Raw genomic sequence first — 19610 nt, 5'->3', positions numbered from 1 at the left:
AGAGGCAAATTCAACTAAACCCTTAGCGTCATTTGCCCCAATTCTCGGTTACACTTTAAGTTAGTCAATCTTTGCCCTAATGAGCATGCCTATGTCCCCATACAGTCACTGCAGTGTCGACATGGCTTTCGTGAAGGGAGCCGGGTGATGTTCCAGTCCCATAAAATCTTTTTTTGACTGGCCAAAAGCTTGAACTTCACTATGAAGTATTTTTGTATCTCACCCAAGTGAATCGGGTGTAATACAGCCATTGATCACGGTTTCAAAGCATCGGTATTCAGGATTGCCCCCCCCCCTTTATTTTAATGTGGGGAACTTCGACATTGATCCTTCCGGCAGAGGCTGCTAACATTGAACTCAGCATCATTTACTGGGAAATTGGATGGAAAAAAAGTTTAAGGAAATGACTTACCAGTGGAAATAGAATTCGACACATTGGCCACTAGAGAGACCAGCCGAAGATGTTGGCAGGATTCTCACAGGCATCGATGCACATGGTAGGGGCGTAATAAGGGAAGTTGTCGGTGTGGTCTTGGTGCCCAACAGAGAAGGCTTGGAGACTCGCAGGATGATGACCAAAAATGTCCAACAGGGAGGTGGACGTCTGCCCCTGTATTGCATCTACATGGAGTGAGGGCAAGGCCTGACTTGCAGCCAATGTGGAGGCTGCAGATGTACCTGGAGTGGGCCATGAAACAGATCTGGGAAGAGAGGTAGGTCCCGAGTACACATACATGGGTAAAAAGGAAGTCACACACGTAGTTAGTGTAGGGATCTGGGAATTCCCCAGTTAAATCCGCGAATTATGTGACCTTTGAACCTTGTGCACGTCTTCAAGGTGTGATTGGGCCCACGTGCACTTTAGAATGTACATGTATTTTCTATAAGTCACTCCTGTCGGCCGGATGTGGCCTACAATGTTATACTTTTTGCGGGACTGAAATAGTTAGCCGGGCTTCCGAGGTTTTTTCGAGAGTGCTATGTGGTGCTAGACAACTGGGAGGGTGGACGCGGTGATGACTCCGCCGGGAATTACATAGATTGTAGCATCTTACACATATAATTGTCCAAGCAGTTTTCATTATTTAGTGACGGCGAAATAAAACGAATCCAGCCCGTTTGAAGTACCCAAGTCTTTTGCCTGCTGAGCTTTTTGTTTTGCCTGGCCTCCAATTCCCCCTTCAGAGGCGGACGGACCGCCACCCCCGAGCGATCAGCCGGGGCCGGACCGCTACATTAGGGTCCTCAATTGAGGAATGGCAGTGTGTGTTTGAGGCAATACCGTAATGGACTGAGGCAAAGCAGCACTTGCTTGAGGCACAGCAATGGCTGGTTGTGCATGGCAAGGCAGTTAGTGACAGGCTGCGGCAACACAGCGCTGGCTTGAGGCATGCTAATCGCTGGCTGTGGCGATGCTGTCATGGGCTGAGGCAATGCAGATTTCGCTTGAGGCGAGAAAATCACTGGCAGAGGCAATGCCGTCATGGGTGGAGGCAAAGCGGCGCTTACTTGAGGCATGGTAATGACTGGCTGTACCACAGGTAAATATGACTGCGAACTGCGGTTCTCAGGTAAATCATAGCTTACACTTGTGGCTCACATAGCTGGCTGCTGAGGCATTTGGTTAACAGTTCTTGACCTTTCAGGTGGTGAGGGATTCTGTCCCCTGAAATGTCCTTAGAAATAAGTTATGAGTACATATCGGCATGTGCGAGGTTGATCTCAGAATTTTTCAGTTGCAGCTCTAGCTCTAACTGCCAGGAGAAGCCTCGGGCTCCTTTCTCTTAAGAAAATGCTGCTCCTCATTCAGGGCCAAAAGGCGAGCTTGCTGAACCTCACATATCAATGGCATCTTGCTCTGCTCTTGACTTCATCTCCATCTCAATGCGTAGCTTAGCGAGGGCCAGTTCCTGCTGTTGCAGATGTAGACTAGTCTGTGATTTCCGAGATGACACTGAACGGCTACTGCCTCCACTGTGCAATGACTGCTAGACACTGCGTTATTCAACCGACGGTGCTATAGGCGCATTGGGTTGTTGTCCAGCAGTTTATTCCGCTGCATGTGAACGCAGAATTTGGCGTGTGATGTTTAGTTCAAACTCCATGATAACCAATATTGTCGAGCTGCTGGCTAGATTGATGCTGAGCTGCATACTGGCCAACGTCTGGGTCACCATAAATTGTTGTGGAGCGGCAGGGCCTAGGGGATTACCAAAGAAAAATTTCCGGTGGAGACACTGGGCATGCCATGGTTTTCAAAGGGGGTGTATTTATTCTTGGCCTTGTAGTTTGTACAAGCCCTTAGTCGTGTCATTGGGTGAGCCATTGGGTGAGCTCGGTACAAAGAAGCCCTTTCTAATGGAAAATGTTGATACAAAAACAAGTAATCAAGTATTTACATAAACCAGCAAGAGAAAATCTAGGAAAAGAGCGCATTTACGTTTGGTCACCAAATTGCATGTTTCCGAAACCTGCAGATTCGGCATTTTCAGAGACTCTGGGGAAGATTTTGGCGTCTAACTAAATACTTATTATAAGGATCGTTTATCTAATTATCTAAATCACTCTATTAATTCAAAGATTAAGCAAGTGGAAGAGAAGCGATTTCCTACCGTCCTCTTTATCTGGCCATTATTTGGAAGGTATAAATTTACGATCCACGAGCGAGCAGCTTGACATGAAGGATCACGCACTGACACAGCTTCTGGTTTCCAACGCGCGGTGGCGCCCATTGCATTTACGCTTTCCTCGACATTACACTTGTTATTGTCAGCCAACCTGTGGGAATCAATTCGTTTCCAACTAAAATAGTGAAAAGTTTACGCACGCTATACAACATAAACAAACACAATCCCTTTCTTCACTTTGGTCAAGAGAACATTATTCAATGTATGCTTGAAGTACTATATAACGAAAACTTCAGAAAAATGTTATAAAAGTAATTCCATGAGCCTGTCCTGTCTAAACTAAATTTTATTTACACGTTAACAGAAGTCTTTTAAACAGAAATGGTAAACTTTCAAATCAATCAAAACTCATACAGCAAGTTCAATTTATTCAGTTCTCAGCATGAAATCAGAGTGTTTGAACAAAATCATGGAACATATCATAAAAGAAATGTTGGATCTGGAAACAACACAATCTTAAACGGATGTCAATATAGATAGAACTTCTGAAAAGGACTTTGGCTTAAGTTAAGATGTGCACAAATTCTTTAACTCTTTGACAACATTCTCAGTTAAAATTACGACGGCAATTGCATACAAGAAATGTAATATCATGATATTGACCGGTGACGACTCTTTCTAAACTTTTGAGATAGGACTAAACCTTTAATCTCAGCATAAAAGTACATTTAAGACAAAGATATTACCAAACTCACCAACAGCGGGACAGGGACTAATTTGTAAGGATGGCAGGTTCGATTGAATGAGAAACTACAGAGAGACAATACAACAGAGTCTCTGTTCAGTCCAGTAGTCAAGTGAAGTGGAAGGTCACTGGCTACTAAGTTAATCCGCTCAAGGCCTCTTGTTGTTGGTTGCAAGTTCTGCTACCAACCTGCCCACTCATTTCTAAGAAATTGTATGACCTAATTCTGGGGGAGTTAGGATTCAAAACACGGGGGGCACAAAATTCATCGTATTACATACATGTATGCATAAATATGACAGCTTTGTATCTCATAAGCAGTGCACTCATTTAAATGTATCATTTTACATAAACGCACTGTTGCTGGTGTTATCGAATGAACAATTTGTGCAACAGCATTAGCGCGGAACACTTCTCTTTTAAATACATGCAAGTACATTACCAAGGAAATAATATGTTGAATTAAAATTACCCACTGCATTAATTTTAATTTTTGTCTGAAATTAGATTCCTTAAAAAGCAGATCTGAATACAAGCACAATAAGTATGACTGTACTATGCCAAGTAACTATGAAATGCTAGTAACACCTGAAGGAGTACTTTGGTTTTTAAGGGGTTTGAAGTGGGATATGCATGTACAGGCCGAAATTTGAAAACTGTTTACCTGCTCTATGGTATCTTATCTGTATGCAATAACACATAAATTCTCACATATAAAGGATTAATGTATGTCAATGCTTTTTAATGTAGCAGAGGTAAAATATTTCAGGTAGCAAAGGTGAAACACTTGAGGCAAAATGTTTTGCCAGATATTAATTTGCACTCTAACATGAGCCAAAAATGTCACGTGTAACAATGCAAAAATGTGAATGAATACTACCAGGCCTATTTCCTAGTTAATAAATTTTTTGCTGAATTTGCAAAGTACTAAAAATACTACGCAGGTGGAAAAACTGTGGAATTTGTTGTTTGACTTTTTCCCCGCTTATTGAAAATGACACAATTTACATTGTAGTTCCACATGTAACGAACTGGGACACAAGTTCCAGTGTGATAATCAATCATGCCAGCAAATGGACAGAACTTTCTGTAACAAACCAATCAATACTGACTTTTGAGTCTGTTTAGCTAGAAGAATTCATTACTTGAACATACATAACTCATTTCATAACACTAAAATCTAAATATTTTTGGTCCATTGTTTTCTCAAAATGATGGGTTTCTAACCACATGCTTTTGTCTAAGAGGAAAACAGTGAGAAACATAAATGTGTAGCTTTTTTTCCACAAGTAGTGACCATGTTTTAAAGACTCCTAATGAAAACCATAACTCTGTGTCATTTAGTTTACAATGCAACTTCTTCACAGCGTACCACTGTGTGTGCTTCCCACTTGACCCCTTGACAAAAAAGACCATTATACAGCCTCAAATATTTACACAAACCATCGCTGGTCCATACAAATTGTTAATTTTTAATAATACGACATAAATACTTGGAGTTTGCATCTGTACTGACGATTGCATGTAATTGCTGATCTATAATCCAATTCAGCTGACAGGAAACTTCACACTCTTCTATCGTCCAGCCGTGTCCATTTGATACAAAAGCCACAAGTCAAAACATTAGAGTCCACTGACTGTCTAGCATCTGTAGTCATGGTAGGACATGTATGTTTGGCTTCTTGGAGGTGGAAACACTTAGCTCACTCTAATTATATTTGCACTTGGAAGTATGCAAACATTAGTCAAAAAGAAATGTCAGAGTTGTACACATTATCGCTTGTCGGGCATCAAATTGCCGCGGGCCAGTGTGATTAATTACGGGCAGGTATGAATACAAATGCATAACTTCACTTCATAATGAGCTTGTTTAGACACCTCAGCTTGACAGGTGTGACACTTAGAATGAGAAAGGGATACCTACTACGGCATATGTACACAATGTGTAGGGCTGATAATGTTCAGTGGCAGTGGGCAGCAATTTGTGCTTCCATAATATCCAGATCCTTGGTGATCTTGGCCAATTTCTCCTCATCCATCTCAAATCGTACCAACTCTACTTCCTGACAAGGTCAAACACAATACGTGTACATAAATGTACAATCATTTTTAAGGTAGATGCATTCACAAGGGTTTTCTCAGAATGAAATTGTCATGATTGACAGATTAAGAAAGAACAGTGACAAAATACCTTATCAGAGTTATTTTCAGCAAGTTGGAGCTCTACAATGGCTGTGGGCATGTTGATTTGATCAATGCACTTGCTTTGACTTTTGATGTCAATCCTCCAACTCATGCTCCTTAGACTGTTGCCCCACATACTCTAAAGGACAAAACTTCAAACTGTTAAAAATGAATGCAGAATAACTGGAGAGAGTAATGGGCAAAGGCTGTTTTAGCATTAACCCTGGCCATACTGAATGCGGTGTCAATTAACTGCACCATACCGGCCCACATTCTTGGGGAAAAAATGAAATCATATCCTCAGTGTAGAAACATTTATGTGTACACTGTAAGTTGTTTCCATGGAACAAAGAGTGCAGATGGAATTACATGTACCTGTGTACCTTTTGGTTGTTATTCTGGAAATTAAATATTTTATTGAAAACATTTTCTGTGTTGGCAATGACACTGATGCACTGTTAACATTCGATTGCAAGGTTTATTTAGTTATTGTGATTAAAATTCACAGGTAGAAAAGATTTCAGAGTATTGTAAATATAACCAAAATCGACTGAATTGTGTTGTAAACATTTTGTTTATGCAGCTCTAGTATCTTCCATGGTAAATTACAGTTCAAAAGACTGGGAATTAGTAGAAATGCCTACCACATTGTAAGCTTTCAATAGTATTTCTGCTTGGTCTAAGAGCATTTTCTCAACGAGTGGATTCGGCTTAGACTTTGGTTTTGCTAGTTCCAACCATTTTGAAGCAGCGTTCGAAACCACATGTTCAAGCTTTGACTGGAACCAGCGAAACTGATGTCTAAGCTAAACCACTCATTTTGAAAAAGCTCTAGAATTCACAGGAAAGATCAAGAAGTACTGGTACATGTACATATATATCAGGAAAAGGGTAGTTTACAGTGGTCATGTGAACAAGATTAAAAAGGGTGTTTCAGGAAAGGAATTTGTGCAAGGATTCTATGTCACAAACTTACCTTAGCAACAATGCTATCATGAATTTTAGCCTTGTTATTCCTCCAGAATTTACCGAATGCTGCTGCCTGAGCTGAATTGATACCTCCTTTCTTCTTGGTCTGGGATGTCAAGAAAGCATCCAGCTGATTCACGTCCATGTTACCAGACACTATATTCTGTAGTAATGGTGCAATAAGGAAAAAATTCACAACATACATGTATGTTGAACAAGCAAGATTCACATTACACTGTGCAGTGTATATATGTACATGTATGGTACATTTACATATACAGTGTACATGTACATGAAGGTTTCATGCTGCACATAAAGATGTACAGCACATTTTTACATGGGAAAATGTGTGATGGCATGTAATGCCTGTACACATTTATGGTATATGTACATCAACAAATGCTGTATGCTGTACCAGTACTGGCACCATGTAGCCTTGGGTACTTCCTTCTGCTGAATCTAATTATCGTAATAAAAGAATCCCCCAGGCAATGGTAATATTCCCAAACCCACTCGAAAAGAGTCCCTATTTTGGAAGACTTTCTCTCGTTTAGGGGACTGATTTTGTCCCTGAATAAAGGGACTTCTCAGAGTTTTGGGATAGTCTCCGAGTTCTAATGTGGACCACTACTGTAAAATAAATAATTTGGCCTATACTGGCTGTGTGATGGAAAAGTTGCATACTTTCAAAGTTGGGCTCAATCTACCCCAAGAACTCTGGGGTTCATCATCTGCCATGCTCCCATGATGACAAGGCAGAAAACGAACCCCAGAGACTAGTTCTAGGGTTACGCTCAACCCTGTCAGCACAAATTTTAAATTTGTCCAAGTTACACCAGTAACAAAAGTAACTAACACTGACACACTGATACTGTATAGGCTAGTATCATTGGATGTCGGACAACTTGACTGTTTGTCAACTCGACCGTTGAGACAACTTGAACGGCGGGACAACTTGACCATTTAATGAGTCGTCTTTTAAGACAACTCAACCATTCAAGGCGTGTACTGTACATGACAGAGTTGATCAGGCATTTACATGTAACATAGATTGCAGATTATTTGTGTGGGTAAATTTGCATGTGTCACGTCATGTTGTGACTTGACTCATCGAGCATGGTATGCACAGGGACCTGGTGCAGCATGCACAAGACTAGCGGATGGCACGACCTACATGTAACCAGCATGGTGCGTGGCCAAAACGGCGATCGATCGCAATATGGCATGCATGATGGTACGGTGCACAGGTGCCTCAGCAGCACCGATGATTATAGTTGCTCATGCTAGTCTGCCGGTGTGGGGAAGTTGTCCCCCGTCTTCTCTTTTTCTAACTTGAAGAAAAGGTGTAGGCAATGTGACTGTATCAATGTTTGTCATTGTAATGTTTGTCATAATCATGCCTGTCCATTCAGGCCTAAAAATGTTTAAGGCACAGGCGGCCGAGTTGTTTCAACGGTCGAGTTGCTGAGTCGAGTAGGCAAACAGTCGACGCTTCTGAGCCCCGTAGTCCCGTACATGCCGTATCATGACATAAGCATGCAGGCACTACCACAGCAGGCCCGCATAATATGATGAAGGGCGCCGGGGACACATTTCTACCTTTAACAGACTCTTGCATCTTGACAGCAAGGCAGAAAAATCTTCGTCAGATGCACTCTCCATCAATTCTGCCTTCAAAAATTCATCACTGAATTCATCTTTGCCAAAATATTCGCGTTTAGCGAGACCATTTAATAATCCCAGAACGGCGCGTGACTCCCTCTCCTCGCTCGCCATTTTGAGATATATATGCGATCACACGTCTGATGCTCAATTCTCGTGGTTGTATCTTTTAGTGCGCATGGCTCTTATCCAGTTAGACTCCATTCAGCAGTAATTGTGATAGCCCCGCTAGTTGCCGTGTTTCGAAGGGCATGCATATTTATTCGTATCTGAACGACGCGTCCAATGACATCGATCCAAAGTTTGTGACGTTTTATCATCACACATTCATTGAAGAACCACATGGTGTCCACTGATCCAAAGCTTGCAGTTCGTTTTTGCTGTCACTTCAGACATGCAGTTCTTGATTCAGGCGCTGGTATTGTCAGAAGTAGTCCCTCTGCTCCTATCATTCACAAAGGTCTTGCAAATGTTCTTCGCGTTGGTGCTGCACTGGGTTTTTTTTGTTTTGGTTCTTGAGCTTAATTCAGTCTGTGGAAACGAATCAGTTGGAGTAATGTATCCGATTAGGCCCTACTCTAGACGTAACACCTTTTTTGTGGCCCTGCTTTATTTCTCGTGTCGATGTCATGGATGACATGAATGGATCGCTTTCCGATTCATCAAAAAAAGAAGAAGCTGATCAATCTGACTCGGAGCCCGAGCTACGTCGTTGTGATGCAAAGCCTAAACCACGGGAGACAACTCGTTGTAAGTAATACCTATTGCTAACAGGGATTTATTCATTTTAACCCCAGCCTCCGTCGCCTTTTGAAACGTTCCCTTGGCTACTGAACCTTCGCTTTTTTGACGCTACTTGCGCGTGTAAAGGTTGTTGACATTAAATCGCTCTACCTGCCTCGGTCATGCTGGCGTCAATAGCATCAAAAAGCGTCAACAAGTTATTCAAGCATTATATATTATCAGCTGCCCTTCTGTAGGAATAGAGATGTTAATATGTTGATGTAATTCAGAAATACGTGATATTAACACACCTAAAAACAAGTGTAAGCCGAGAATTAGTCATATTAGTAATTGGTCACTCACTCACTCCTTGATCCTACGTATGTTTAATGTCTTGTAATGAAGATCTCAATGGAGTTCCTGGTTGTGGTCCATTTCCAAGCACTGTCCAACTCCGCAAGACTCCAAGGCTGTAATTTTACAACCACAAGCCTGACCACAACTTTAAGGAAGCTATACCACCCAGCCTGCATCCCGCTCTATATAAATTTATAATCACCCCCAAAATGTTTCATGGTCAGTCAGTCCACTCGTCTTTCCGCTAGTCTTCCCTCTGCCTATTTATTTGTTTATTTGTTTTTTTATTTGGTTATTTATTAGCCACATCAAACAGCAGAAATACCACCAGTTACAGGAATGGAAATGAATGAACTCAAATAAAGAACATTATAAACAAAAATACTAGATAGTAAATAACAGATATGTATGTACATGTGTAAATTAATGGAGAATACACATAAATAAATCAGTTGACAAGAAAAACAAGACTACACAAAAACTCTAAGGGAGAATGACGGTAAACCAGGAAATAAGATGTTGTAGGTGTGGAGGGGAATCATTACCCAGGGGAACACAGGTGAAGTGACTAATGAAAAAAAGACAAACAATAAACCGCAGACAAACATATTAAGAAACATCAAATACAACACAAATAAACAGACACCTGAACATCTGGGTAAACAAACATGTACTTGTACATTGTACTAGGGGGACTGAGGACACACAAACAAGAAACAAACAATAAGAACATTCAAATCATGGTCAGATTAAACTGAAACAACTTGCACAATAAAACGGTAAATTAAGAACTGATTTGTGTCTTCAACTCAGTCCAATGATAATAGCCTGTCTTTTCCTAACAATACATCGTGGACCCACTCCTTGTCGGGCCATGCTTATCAACTTGTATGTGGCAAATACAACTTTACACAAGGACTGTACAAAGTAATAAAGCCACTAGCAAATGACAGGTAAGGGAAAACCAATTTAATGTGAACCATAAAGGCCTTCCTTTCTAATTAAAAAAAATAATAATTTAGACATATTGATCAGCAGTTGTAACATCTACACATTAGAAGGACATATCATTGTTACAAATGTTTCAAAGAATATAGCACAGACATATAGTTCAGCAATGAAAACATAAAAGGACCATACCAGAAATGAAAGTGATAAGATTGAATAACGTTATTTAATAAATTACAATAATGAATATGACATTCACCCATATACAATGCACATTTACTTTGGTACAAGCTGCTAAGTTAGGTCATCAGAAGACAAATGCAATCTGCAAATATTAATCCAAGTATGCAAGAGTTGATTGATAACACCCCTTATTATAGGAGATTCAGGGAGTGCAACATTAAATTTAAAGCTAATGATACTTGCATGAATGTACAGGGGAACAACACCAGTGGATAGACAGAATTACAATTATGTTCACTCCTTTCCTTATTTCAAGGAGAATAGTTTGAGAAGGGATATGAAGGAACACTGTTGTTGTTGTTGTTGTTGTCTACAGAGCTTTAGTTATTGATTGCCCAAAAGTTACTCTTTTAAGCATGTAAGTTTCAGTTATTGATCATGACTCACTCACAGTCCTCGAATGGGTTTTGTAAGTTCTGAGTGATAGGTGTGACCTTGTCATTCCTAAGACCCTGGTCTTGGTGCTTTGTCCTGCTTTGCTCTGTGGCAGTGATGTAGTCGAGTACTTTTTGAGAACCAACTTCCCTACCAAATATTTAACTAGTTAGGAGTGAACAAAGCTAAAGTACATCGGCATTTTAAGGTACATGCATAAAGTAAGATTACAAAGCAACATAATGACTTCAGACCATCACTGTTTGATTAAAATTAACTTTTCAGGATAAAAGTACTCGACCGAGTACTCTCTAAAATAAATTTAAGGTTGCAGTTCATCATAGTTTTTTGATATGTCAGCTGAGTCCTTAACAAGAAGATATTATATTAAGATGCAAGCCATTACGCTGCTGAGAACATTCCTTTAGTCAATGGATCAATGCAGGTTTATTTTTGAAATGGTCATAAGTGGCCGAAGATCCTTTTAACTCATCATGATTGATTAAAGTAGACTTTAATTAATGTATCAATAGTCCACGAAATTACTGTTCTGAATTCAAAGAATATAAAATGAATTTGTCTTGAAATTGTTAAGCCTAGTTTCACATCAGAAGTCTCGAGCCAATTTTGGATAAGTCTCATTAACATTTCTGGATGGTACCCAGGGAAACAAACTCGAACAAAATGGATTATGGAAAAGCTAGATTGACTGTAGTTTCATTAAACTGTGCTGTCTTAATCCAATGTTTAGGTGATTGCTATTAGTGCTGTGCATCCGGGAACAACACAAATAGCTTTTAACACATAGAATATTTTCAGTGGATGTTTATTGTCATATTCTGATGACACATACATACAGTACTTACTTGTCGGAAAATCCTTCAGCCCAAATGTATTGCAGAGACTACAGAAAAAAATATGATATCTTTATTGACCTACTGAGTGGGTCTGAATGTCTGATCATGGAAGACCAAAACGTTTTGAATGAATGACAAGAAAAGATGCTGTAAAGTACGAGCTACATGGAGTATTAAGACACATTCTTTCGTGCCAGCAGGCAGGCATAAACAGTAAGCCCCTTTTTCACTCTATCCAGTCCCTTTTTATTGTGAGTTACCCTCCTCTTGGGGACAGATTAATAAGCCCATGAAACTGTACACCCCCCTTTTACCCCAGATAATTTGCCCACTGTTTGATGACCCTCCATACGAAGAGGCTGAAACCTGGCGAGTACTGTCCTCTCTATCTCTGAGTCAGATAACATGATTTCATTGTGTCTCTAATCAGCAGAGATGGTGACCCTTTCAAGCACAGACATGTATTAAATTGTTGGTAACTGTGTCCAGGGCAACTTCACAAACTCATGTGTCAATCTGCTTGAACATTCCTGCCCCGTGACCAACTGTAGCGATTGAAGGTGTGTAATTCAGTTTCTGAGCTAATAAAGGCCTACTGAGATTTTCTTTCTGACAGTCCACTTGTCTTGAGAAAACCACACACGCATACATTCTATTGTGTCTAGTCAAGCAATAATAATTGTTGAATGCTGTGGTTTGTTACTAAACAGTAATAAACAGTCGCTGATAAGATCCTGTTACCACTCAGGTGTTGTTTATTTTTGGTTAATAAAAAGATGGCTTTTCCTGCTACAGATAATTCAGCAGATGCCAGCCATCTGCTGTACCTGGTCCCATTATCACATCGTACACATTAAATAATCTCCTTTTAATAAATATGTGTTCTACCATGGTCGGACTTATTGTACATGTACATGCACTCAGAAAAGTCCCTTATAAGTGTCGTATAAATCTGTTGAGGGTTGAAGTATCAATTTCTTCCAACCTAATGATTACATGGTTTTGACACTATTGGAATGATTTGAAAAGATCAGCATCACATAAAGAAAATTTCTCCACGATCATATGCGAACATCATGGCTTTAATCACTTATGCTTCCTAAATTAGGAGTGTACGTATTTCAATTCAAAACTCATTCATGTAGATCCCAATTTATATTGTTATTTTCTCCTTTTTAAGATAAAATCACTTGAGTTACATTGATTGATTCACACCCAAACACGTGTTGGCTATCTACATAGAAGTTTACAGCCACTGCAAAGCTTGAAACCTGAAGACTAAATCTGAAATGTTCAATCTGTGATCTAAGTTTGTATCCACCCCTCCCCATCACCTACTCCTTCTTTTTATTTGCTTCCACGTCCTTGGTGTCTTCCCAAAAATAAATTTAGTTACATCGGCTTTTCCTTTAGTTTCCTTTTCAAGGACTGCATGTGTTTAAAACCACAGCCTCTCCTTAGATGTCAGTAGTTTCATTACACGTTCGTAGAATTTCTTCGTGATAATATACCTAATTTGTCTTTTTTTTCAGAACTTCATATTGTTTTCAAACCTTATTCAACATATACAAAGTGACACACTTTCATGTTACTGATAAATGTCATCACAAACTTCTCCGCATCTTTCTTTTTAATGAATATAAGGAAAAAACCTCAACTACTTGTTGAGAATTCTGCCCTTTACATGAGATCCTGTCCCAACACAATCCCGAGACATCAACTCCATCCCCAAACTCAGCACACATTAAAATCCACGACTGAAAATACAGAAATGTGAATTTCTAAACATTAAATTCCACTTATGCAACTAATTTGTGGGAGTTCTGTTATTACACTTGTTAAAGGACAAATACCTTCCAACCGATTAGTGAGATATGGTTTTTAAGAGTAAAATTTGAACATGGTTATACTGCTCGCGTAAGACCACCTGCAAATCATCAGTTGTGATATTAATTAGCACGGTTTTGGTTAGGAATAGCTTTTGTGGAATCATGTAATATGATTTTTAGATTTTAACATAGAGTGGTATATCAATTTCTTGCAGGCTTCAAAATGGGTATCTACAATGGGAGCATCAGTGTCTTCATTTGTCACAATGAGGCTAAACCAGGGAGGTCTGGAAAGGGGTGGTATGTATTTTTCCGCCGTTCCTAATTGTAACAAAATGCATCAAGTTGCAGTGAGTTTATCAGAATATTCTTTTTTCTCATGTTTGATGTTTTACATTTAAGTTCCAGCTTTCAATGGGAACTTTTGCGGAGGACCCATTTGTGATTGGAAGATTCAAAGAGGCTGCAATACAGCGTCCTAGTAACTTATTTGGATCAAACTATCATGGTAAATATTAGAATATTCCTATCGCCAGAATTGTGTTTGTGTTTGTTGATTGCTTGGTTACCTGGTATAACTAGTCATCGTTTACAGCAGCTCTAATTCTTGAAGTGAAAGCACATTTGTTTACTATCCATACTAAACAAAAAGTAAAGTGTAAAATAATTTTCCCCCTTAAAAAAAAGATGGGAAAAGGACATAGCTCTGAAAACAAGAAAAACTACTGCTAACCTTCCATCCACAAGTGTGCAAAATCACACCCGAAAGGCTATCAAAACTAACTTCATGGTGTGTTAATAACTTACTTTCACTTCTTGATACTAATTAATTATCACCTCCTTTCAATTTGTACCCTTTTAGTGCAACATCGTAATGCAATCTGTTCTCTCCGCAGTATTTGAGTGAATTCAATGATAATATACCGTCATCATGTGCTTTCATGCACATGACAACGGACGGGTCAATGGTTATCTCAGGCTGTAATCCAAAGGACATCATCAGTCACACATTACGGACAGAGGCGGCAGCCACAGCCAGAATTGGAGCATATTCAGGTGAATTTACTGATTGAATTGGTCATTGAAATAAGCATGAATACACTGATGTTTTTTATTACATTTGTCTTGTGAGAAAACTCTTATAAAGCAGGTTGTGCAACACATGAGTAACTGATTGCCATGTGATAGGATATATGGTTACAATTTATCATCATGCAACAATTCTTTGAGTAATATATGTGTAATAATATAACTATAGGTTTCCCGAGGCGCTGTTGGGGGAATCAATGTCAATCACCTGTACACCAAAAAAGCATCTTGATTAAGTTTGGGGGAATTATAAATGGGATTTAAGCCTACAACCTCTGAAATACTATCCAGTATTATTCTACCAACAGAGCTATCCAGCTGTATGTTGTCGGCTTTTCCCAATTGCTAATAGCTCTGTTTGGCGTGTGCTAGCCAGAAACCATTAAACCTAAATACCATGTAGCCAGGTATCGCAACATTTTCACTTAGGTTTTTTACCAACAAACGGTAAAATTCCCCCCCCCCCAAAAAAAAGTCTTCTGAGCCTGTAATCTGCAATTGTGCCTGTACCTCTTGAATGTAAAATGGCTCACGTGGTTTTATAATTGAATTTAAGGCCCTTTACAAGAGAGGCAATATTTTCCCGACACTGGTTAATTTGAGAAATCAGCAAATTATTGTGTTCTTTCTGATGCGATTTGTACTTAGAGTTCATGAATACAATATTTGGGTTAATAAGATAAATAAGATTAAGACAACAAAATTTTGTATTCGTGCATTAAAAATAATGATTGCATATGGTGATACTGCAGATGGAGAGTTCTGTTTCTTCATTGGATGTTTACTAACATTGAAATGACAATTAGCATTTTTTTCATATCTAGGAATATGCTTCATTAAACTTACATCATGAAATATCTGCAGAAGACCATTATTCAAATAAAAATGACTATCACATGATGAATGACTGCCCTTTTCACAGGTATTTAAAAAGTAGGGTGGGCTGGGAAACCATAATCATAAGCATTTTATTTTTGGCCTAGAGCTGGAATGCTTCGGTCAAATTATGCACTTTCTGCTACCACCTGCTGTTTTTCCAGTGAAAAGAAATTGTTTCAGCATGAGAACCAGTATGCACAAGTTATTTTCCAGTAATTATCAGTTGATCGAATGCAACTTACTGAAAGTTAAGATGCAAGTTTTTTCTTGTTAATACAGTCTTTTGACAGTTGAATATGCCACTTTATTTGAGACCAGAGGAAAACGTGAGAGCAATAAGCAATCCACTTGCGTTACTCTCATTTATTATTATATGTTTAAATGTTTTGTCAGAAATTACAAATAATTCTTCATGTATCCTGAAAAGCAGTTAATCGATATAGACAAGTTTCCTACTACCAAAGTGTTTGATGAGAACTGTGTAATGTCTTTGCTGGTTTTCCAATGCAGGATGCTGATCCTTGACTCTCTGCAGGGGCATCTGGGTCAGCAAGTGTATCAAGAGATCCATCAGACCACCACTAGGTAATGTATGAGAGTGGAACTTAATGAAAGCCTTTATTAAACTGTTTAGAAACATGACAACCGTATCTTATCTGAGTATTATGTATCACAGTTGCATTGTCCCACAAAGGCATATGGCACTTGCTGTCTAAATTTGAAAGTATTATTTTTTTTTAGTTAGTTCTAATTAACTTAACTGTTTCTCATTTATCCTGAAAATGCATGTATGACAAATGTTTGTGATTTGTCGGTGTATATTGAACCGTAATTTCACACTTAAATAAACCCAAAAAAACTTTTTATAACCACTACTTTCAAGCCAGTACAACTTCAGCTGTTGGGACTACACACCAGCATTGTATATCATGCTCACATGAACTTTACACAAAATTCGACTTATGTTCACCACACAATCATACTTTATATGTCATAAAAGTTTTCCAGATTTTGATTGGCTTTGAGAATCAACTCAATTCTCCGTTTACTTTTGCCCAGACAAAATAACATAATGTACCTCTGTCTGAAGATCTGATTTGATTAAGTTGTCATACGAATTGTTAGACAAGACTGTCTGCACTCCGTTAGGGAAATTACTCCATTTGTGCTGTTGGATCTTTTTTTTTTCCAGAATCCAATTATCTTGTAGGTTTTTCATGTATATAATTCTTTGATTCATCACTTCTCCAGATACATGAATCAGATTGCTCGGTGTGCTTGAAAGTCATTTAATTACAGCTTGGAGTTGGAGGTCTGTGAGGTAAGATTTATCTGTTGCAGTTACATCCACATTTCTAAAAATATAAGCACACGGTTGTTACAAAATACACTGCCCATTGTTTTATTTTTTTTATAGTTCCTTTCATAACTAAACTGCTCCATATATTAGATTTTGAAAGAAACATGGAACGTAGTGTTGCGGTCAGTGTAGGGTGAATAATGAATGTGGTTGATCCAAGCATGCTTGCTGAGCTATAGGTATCCGATCGGCCCTTATTATTGACAAGGTATTCATGGTTTTGGTTTAAGAAATAAAGTAGTGTTCATTGGGAATCTTAAATGTTTCTGTTTTGGAGTCATCTGTTGTACTTGGTTTGTCTGTGAACAGCATTATCTTAACAGTCGGCATGATTTCATTTATGTGATAAGTTAGGGGCGCATTACAATTAAACACTTCAACTACACTTGGTTAATCAAAGTGCGAAGTTCCATTAAACTTCTGCATAATCCTGCTGATCAGTAGCAGATTGTGATTTTTTGGATATTGTTGATTTCACTTTGTTCCTTGTTTATAGACGTCCTTGACCCACAACCTCAACAAATATCACATGTTGTGTTAGCTAAAAATTCTCTTCTTTTTTTCATCAGGTGCCGCAGCAGGAAAACCTCTATGATTGCGGTTTGCATGTTTTTGCATACATGGAGGCCTTTCTAAATGTGAGTACTTAGTTTGTATAGTGGTGAAGATGGATGAAGAAATAAGTAGGATTTACGTGACAAACAGCACGGGATGGCATTTTTTGGCATTAAAGGAAATGACACGCTTCTGAGTGGAACTTTGATGTCTGTTATCCAGTTGTATGTCCACAGGAAGGGAGACCTGGATACTGCAGGGGTATACAAAATTCAATCATTCTTGAAAATGAGAATATGTTATTATCAAAAATCTTGGTTTTGCTCCGGTAAAATTGATGAGACAAATGCTCCGACTATTAAGCAGTCCTCGAAATAACTAAGGAAGACCCGTTTTGGGCCTGTATCATGTTATTGGGGAAGTGGCAGTTTTATACATGTGGTGTTTGTTTTCCCCAAATTAGGTTTTCTGGTTTGGTTTGTTGCTGTTATTAGGATGGACTTCATCAGCTGACACCCGGACCATATGGAAAGGTTATGCGGAGAAGGATCCTCCATCTTTCTCATGATGTCGGCACCCAGTCCGTCCCTTAATTGATAATGCCACACTATATAATATTGTTATGTTCGTTATGTAATTGTTACATTAGATACAGTGGTTTGAAGAATGTGTAAATGCATTTGCAGCCTCCCATGAAACTTATTGGAAAAAATTAAATCGAAGGGAAAGCAAAGTTTAAGTAAAGTTTTCTGGAATTCTGGGGATGGGTGTTCGCTTAATAATCCTTTGCATGCAAACACGTATTGCGAATTTTCCTCATCACTGTTTTGTTGATGTATTTTCAACAAGTAATGTACAGCAGCCAATGATTATTTCATAAAATTACGCCAACATGAACAGTCACGAATTGCCTTCAGTAAATTGTTCATGCAAATGTCCCAACATCAGAATGGAATAGTGAACCTGTGACGAGATTTCGTCATAAAAATAGAACAGTACTTAATTTCAGGAAGGGTAAACAGTGCAGCTGGAAATGACAGTAACCAGTGCTTTGATTAAAGGGTGATACATAATGCTGGCAGCTCTTATAATTTTCTTTTGATAAGAACAAGGCATATCGTTGGTTGGATACACGTGTCAATTCTCTTTTGTTAATTTTACCTTTGAAGTGCCAATAATCAACAGTAAACCACTTAAAAGGTTATTTTTACAGTGTCGGCTTCCAACGTTACTTAATAATTAACTTGTATTGACGTATTATTTATTGTATAATAGCGGGTATGTAACAAGATAATGTTCAAGAGAAAAGGGAAACATTGCCAGCTTTACAAACATGATTGTAGGCCTAGGCATCATGGGTGAGAGAAAGAAGTAGATGTGCTAGGTTGGATACATAAAACAAGTACAAAAATTTGCGAATACAGTTGCATAAAAGTGTGTGCATTCGTGAGAGAGGTCCTTGTAACAGGAACATGTTATCATGAATAAAATTAATTTCGCTTTCCAAGCAGAACCTTGTATAAACAGTGTTCTTTAGTCATTGAACTGTACAACGAGCATTAACCGCTTACGTGATATCTCTAACCCCAAATCCCTTCAATTGCTAGTGTAACTCTGCATGCCATCACGTACCATGCACAGGCCCGTTAATACAAGTTATATGACACTGTCCAAGTGATGATCGGTTTAGATCCGGTGAGAATTACGGGATACATTTTGTGTTGTACATATACATTTCATACTTGAACTTTTACAGCCCCACCACCAAGTGTTGAAACTTTTGAATCGTGCACACACCGTTATCTACAACGATGATAAACCCAGATGCCGGATCAGCCATACTAGTGGTGTGATGCGTCTGTCTGGACGTATTCGGAAATCATTGTAGAACGACGAATATCGTCGCTCTTTAAAAAAAAAAAACAACAACAAACAGGTCGTTGCGGTCCAATCGGTAGGCTACGGAGCCGGAGGAGAGTTCAATATAAATGTACAGGCAACACTTGATGCTCGGTGCACAGTTATAAGCCTACGAGACTCTTATGGAAAAAAATTGATTGAAATTATTTCAGCTTCGGAATTGTAGCCAAATTTTTAACCAGTTTTTGTTCCCAACATTGACTTGTTAGGAGGAAAAAATACAAGTCGTTTATTTAGAAGACAGAACTATTCAGACCAGTCCCATACGGTTTGTGCACAAATGACGTC

The 19610-nt window shown here is 38.8% G+C and overlaps 1 protein-coding gene and 1 long non-coding RNA gene across 3 annotated transcripts; one reads left to right on the top strand and one right to left on the bottom strand.

Annotated features, from left to right (window-relative positions):
- Positions 1 to 3030: 3030 nt before the first annotated feature.
- On the bottom strand, positions 3031 to 8301 carry commd1 (copper metabolism domain containing 1). Its single transcript, XM_022232951.2, has 4 exons — positions 8125 to 8301; positions 6533 to 6688; positions 5564 to 5695; positions 3031 to 5435 (listed from the first exon to the last, which is right to left on the bottom strand). The coding sequence occupies exons 1-4, from the start codon at positions 8299 to 8301 to the stop codon at positions 5334 to 5336; spliced, it is 567 nt and encodes a 188-aa protein (XP_022088643.1). The 3' UTR covers positions 3031 to 5333.
- A 5-nt stretch (positions 8302 to 8306) lies between these two features.
- LOC147800508 (uncharacterized) lies at positions 8307 to 17475 on the top strand. 2 transcript variants are annotated; one of them, XR_015427304.1, is made up of 7 exons: positions 8307 to 8937; positions 13735 to 13819; positions 13922 to 14027; positions 14416 to 14575; positions 15998 to 16072; positions 16739 to 16808; positions 17417 to 17475. It is a non-coding gene; the product is annotated as an uncharacterized LOC147800508 (long non-coding RNA). The 2 variants fall into 2 exon arrangements; XR_015427303.1 differs by lacking the exon at positions 17417 to 17475 and having other exon boundaries at positions 16739 to 17225.
- The last annotated feature ends 2135 nt before the right edge of the window (positions 17476 to 19610 follow it).

Source organism: Acanthaster planci, linkage group LG01 (assembly GCF_054643075.1).
Source record: "Acanthaster planci isolate LZ-2023a linkage group LG01, COTS_SCS, whole genome shotgun sequence".
NCBI lineage: Eukaryota > Metazoa > Echinodermata > Asteroidea > Valvatida > Acanthasteridae > Acanthaster > Acanthaster planci.
The sequence above is the reverse complement of the archived record's forward strand: the minus strand, read 5'-3'. Positions and strand labels throughout refer to the sequence as shown.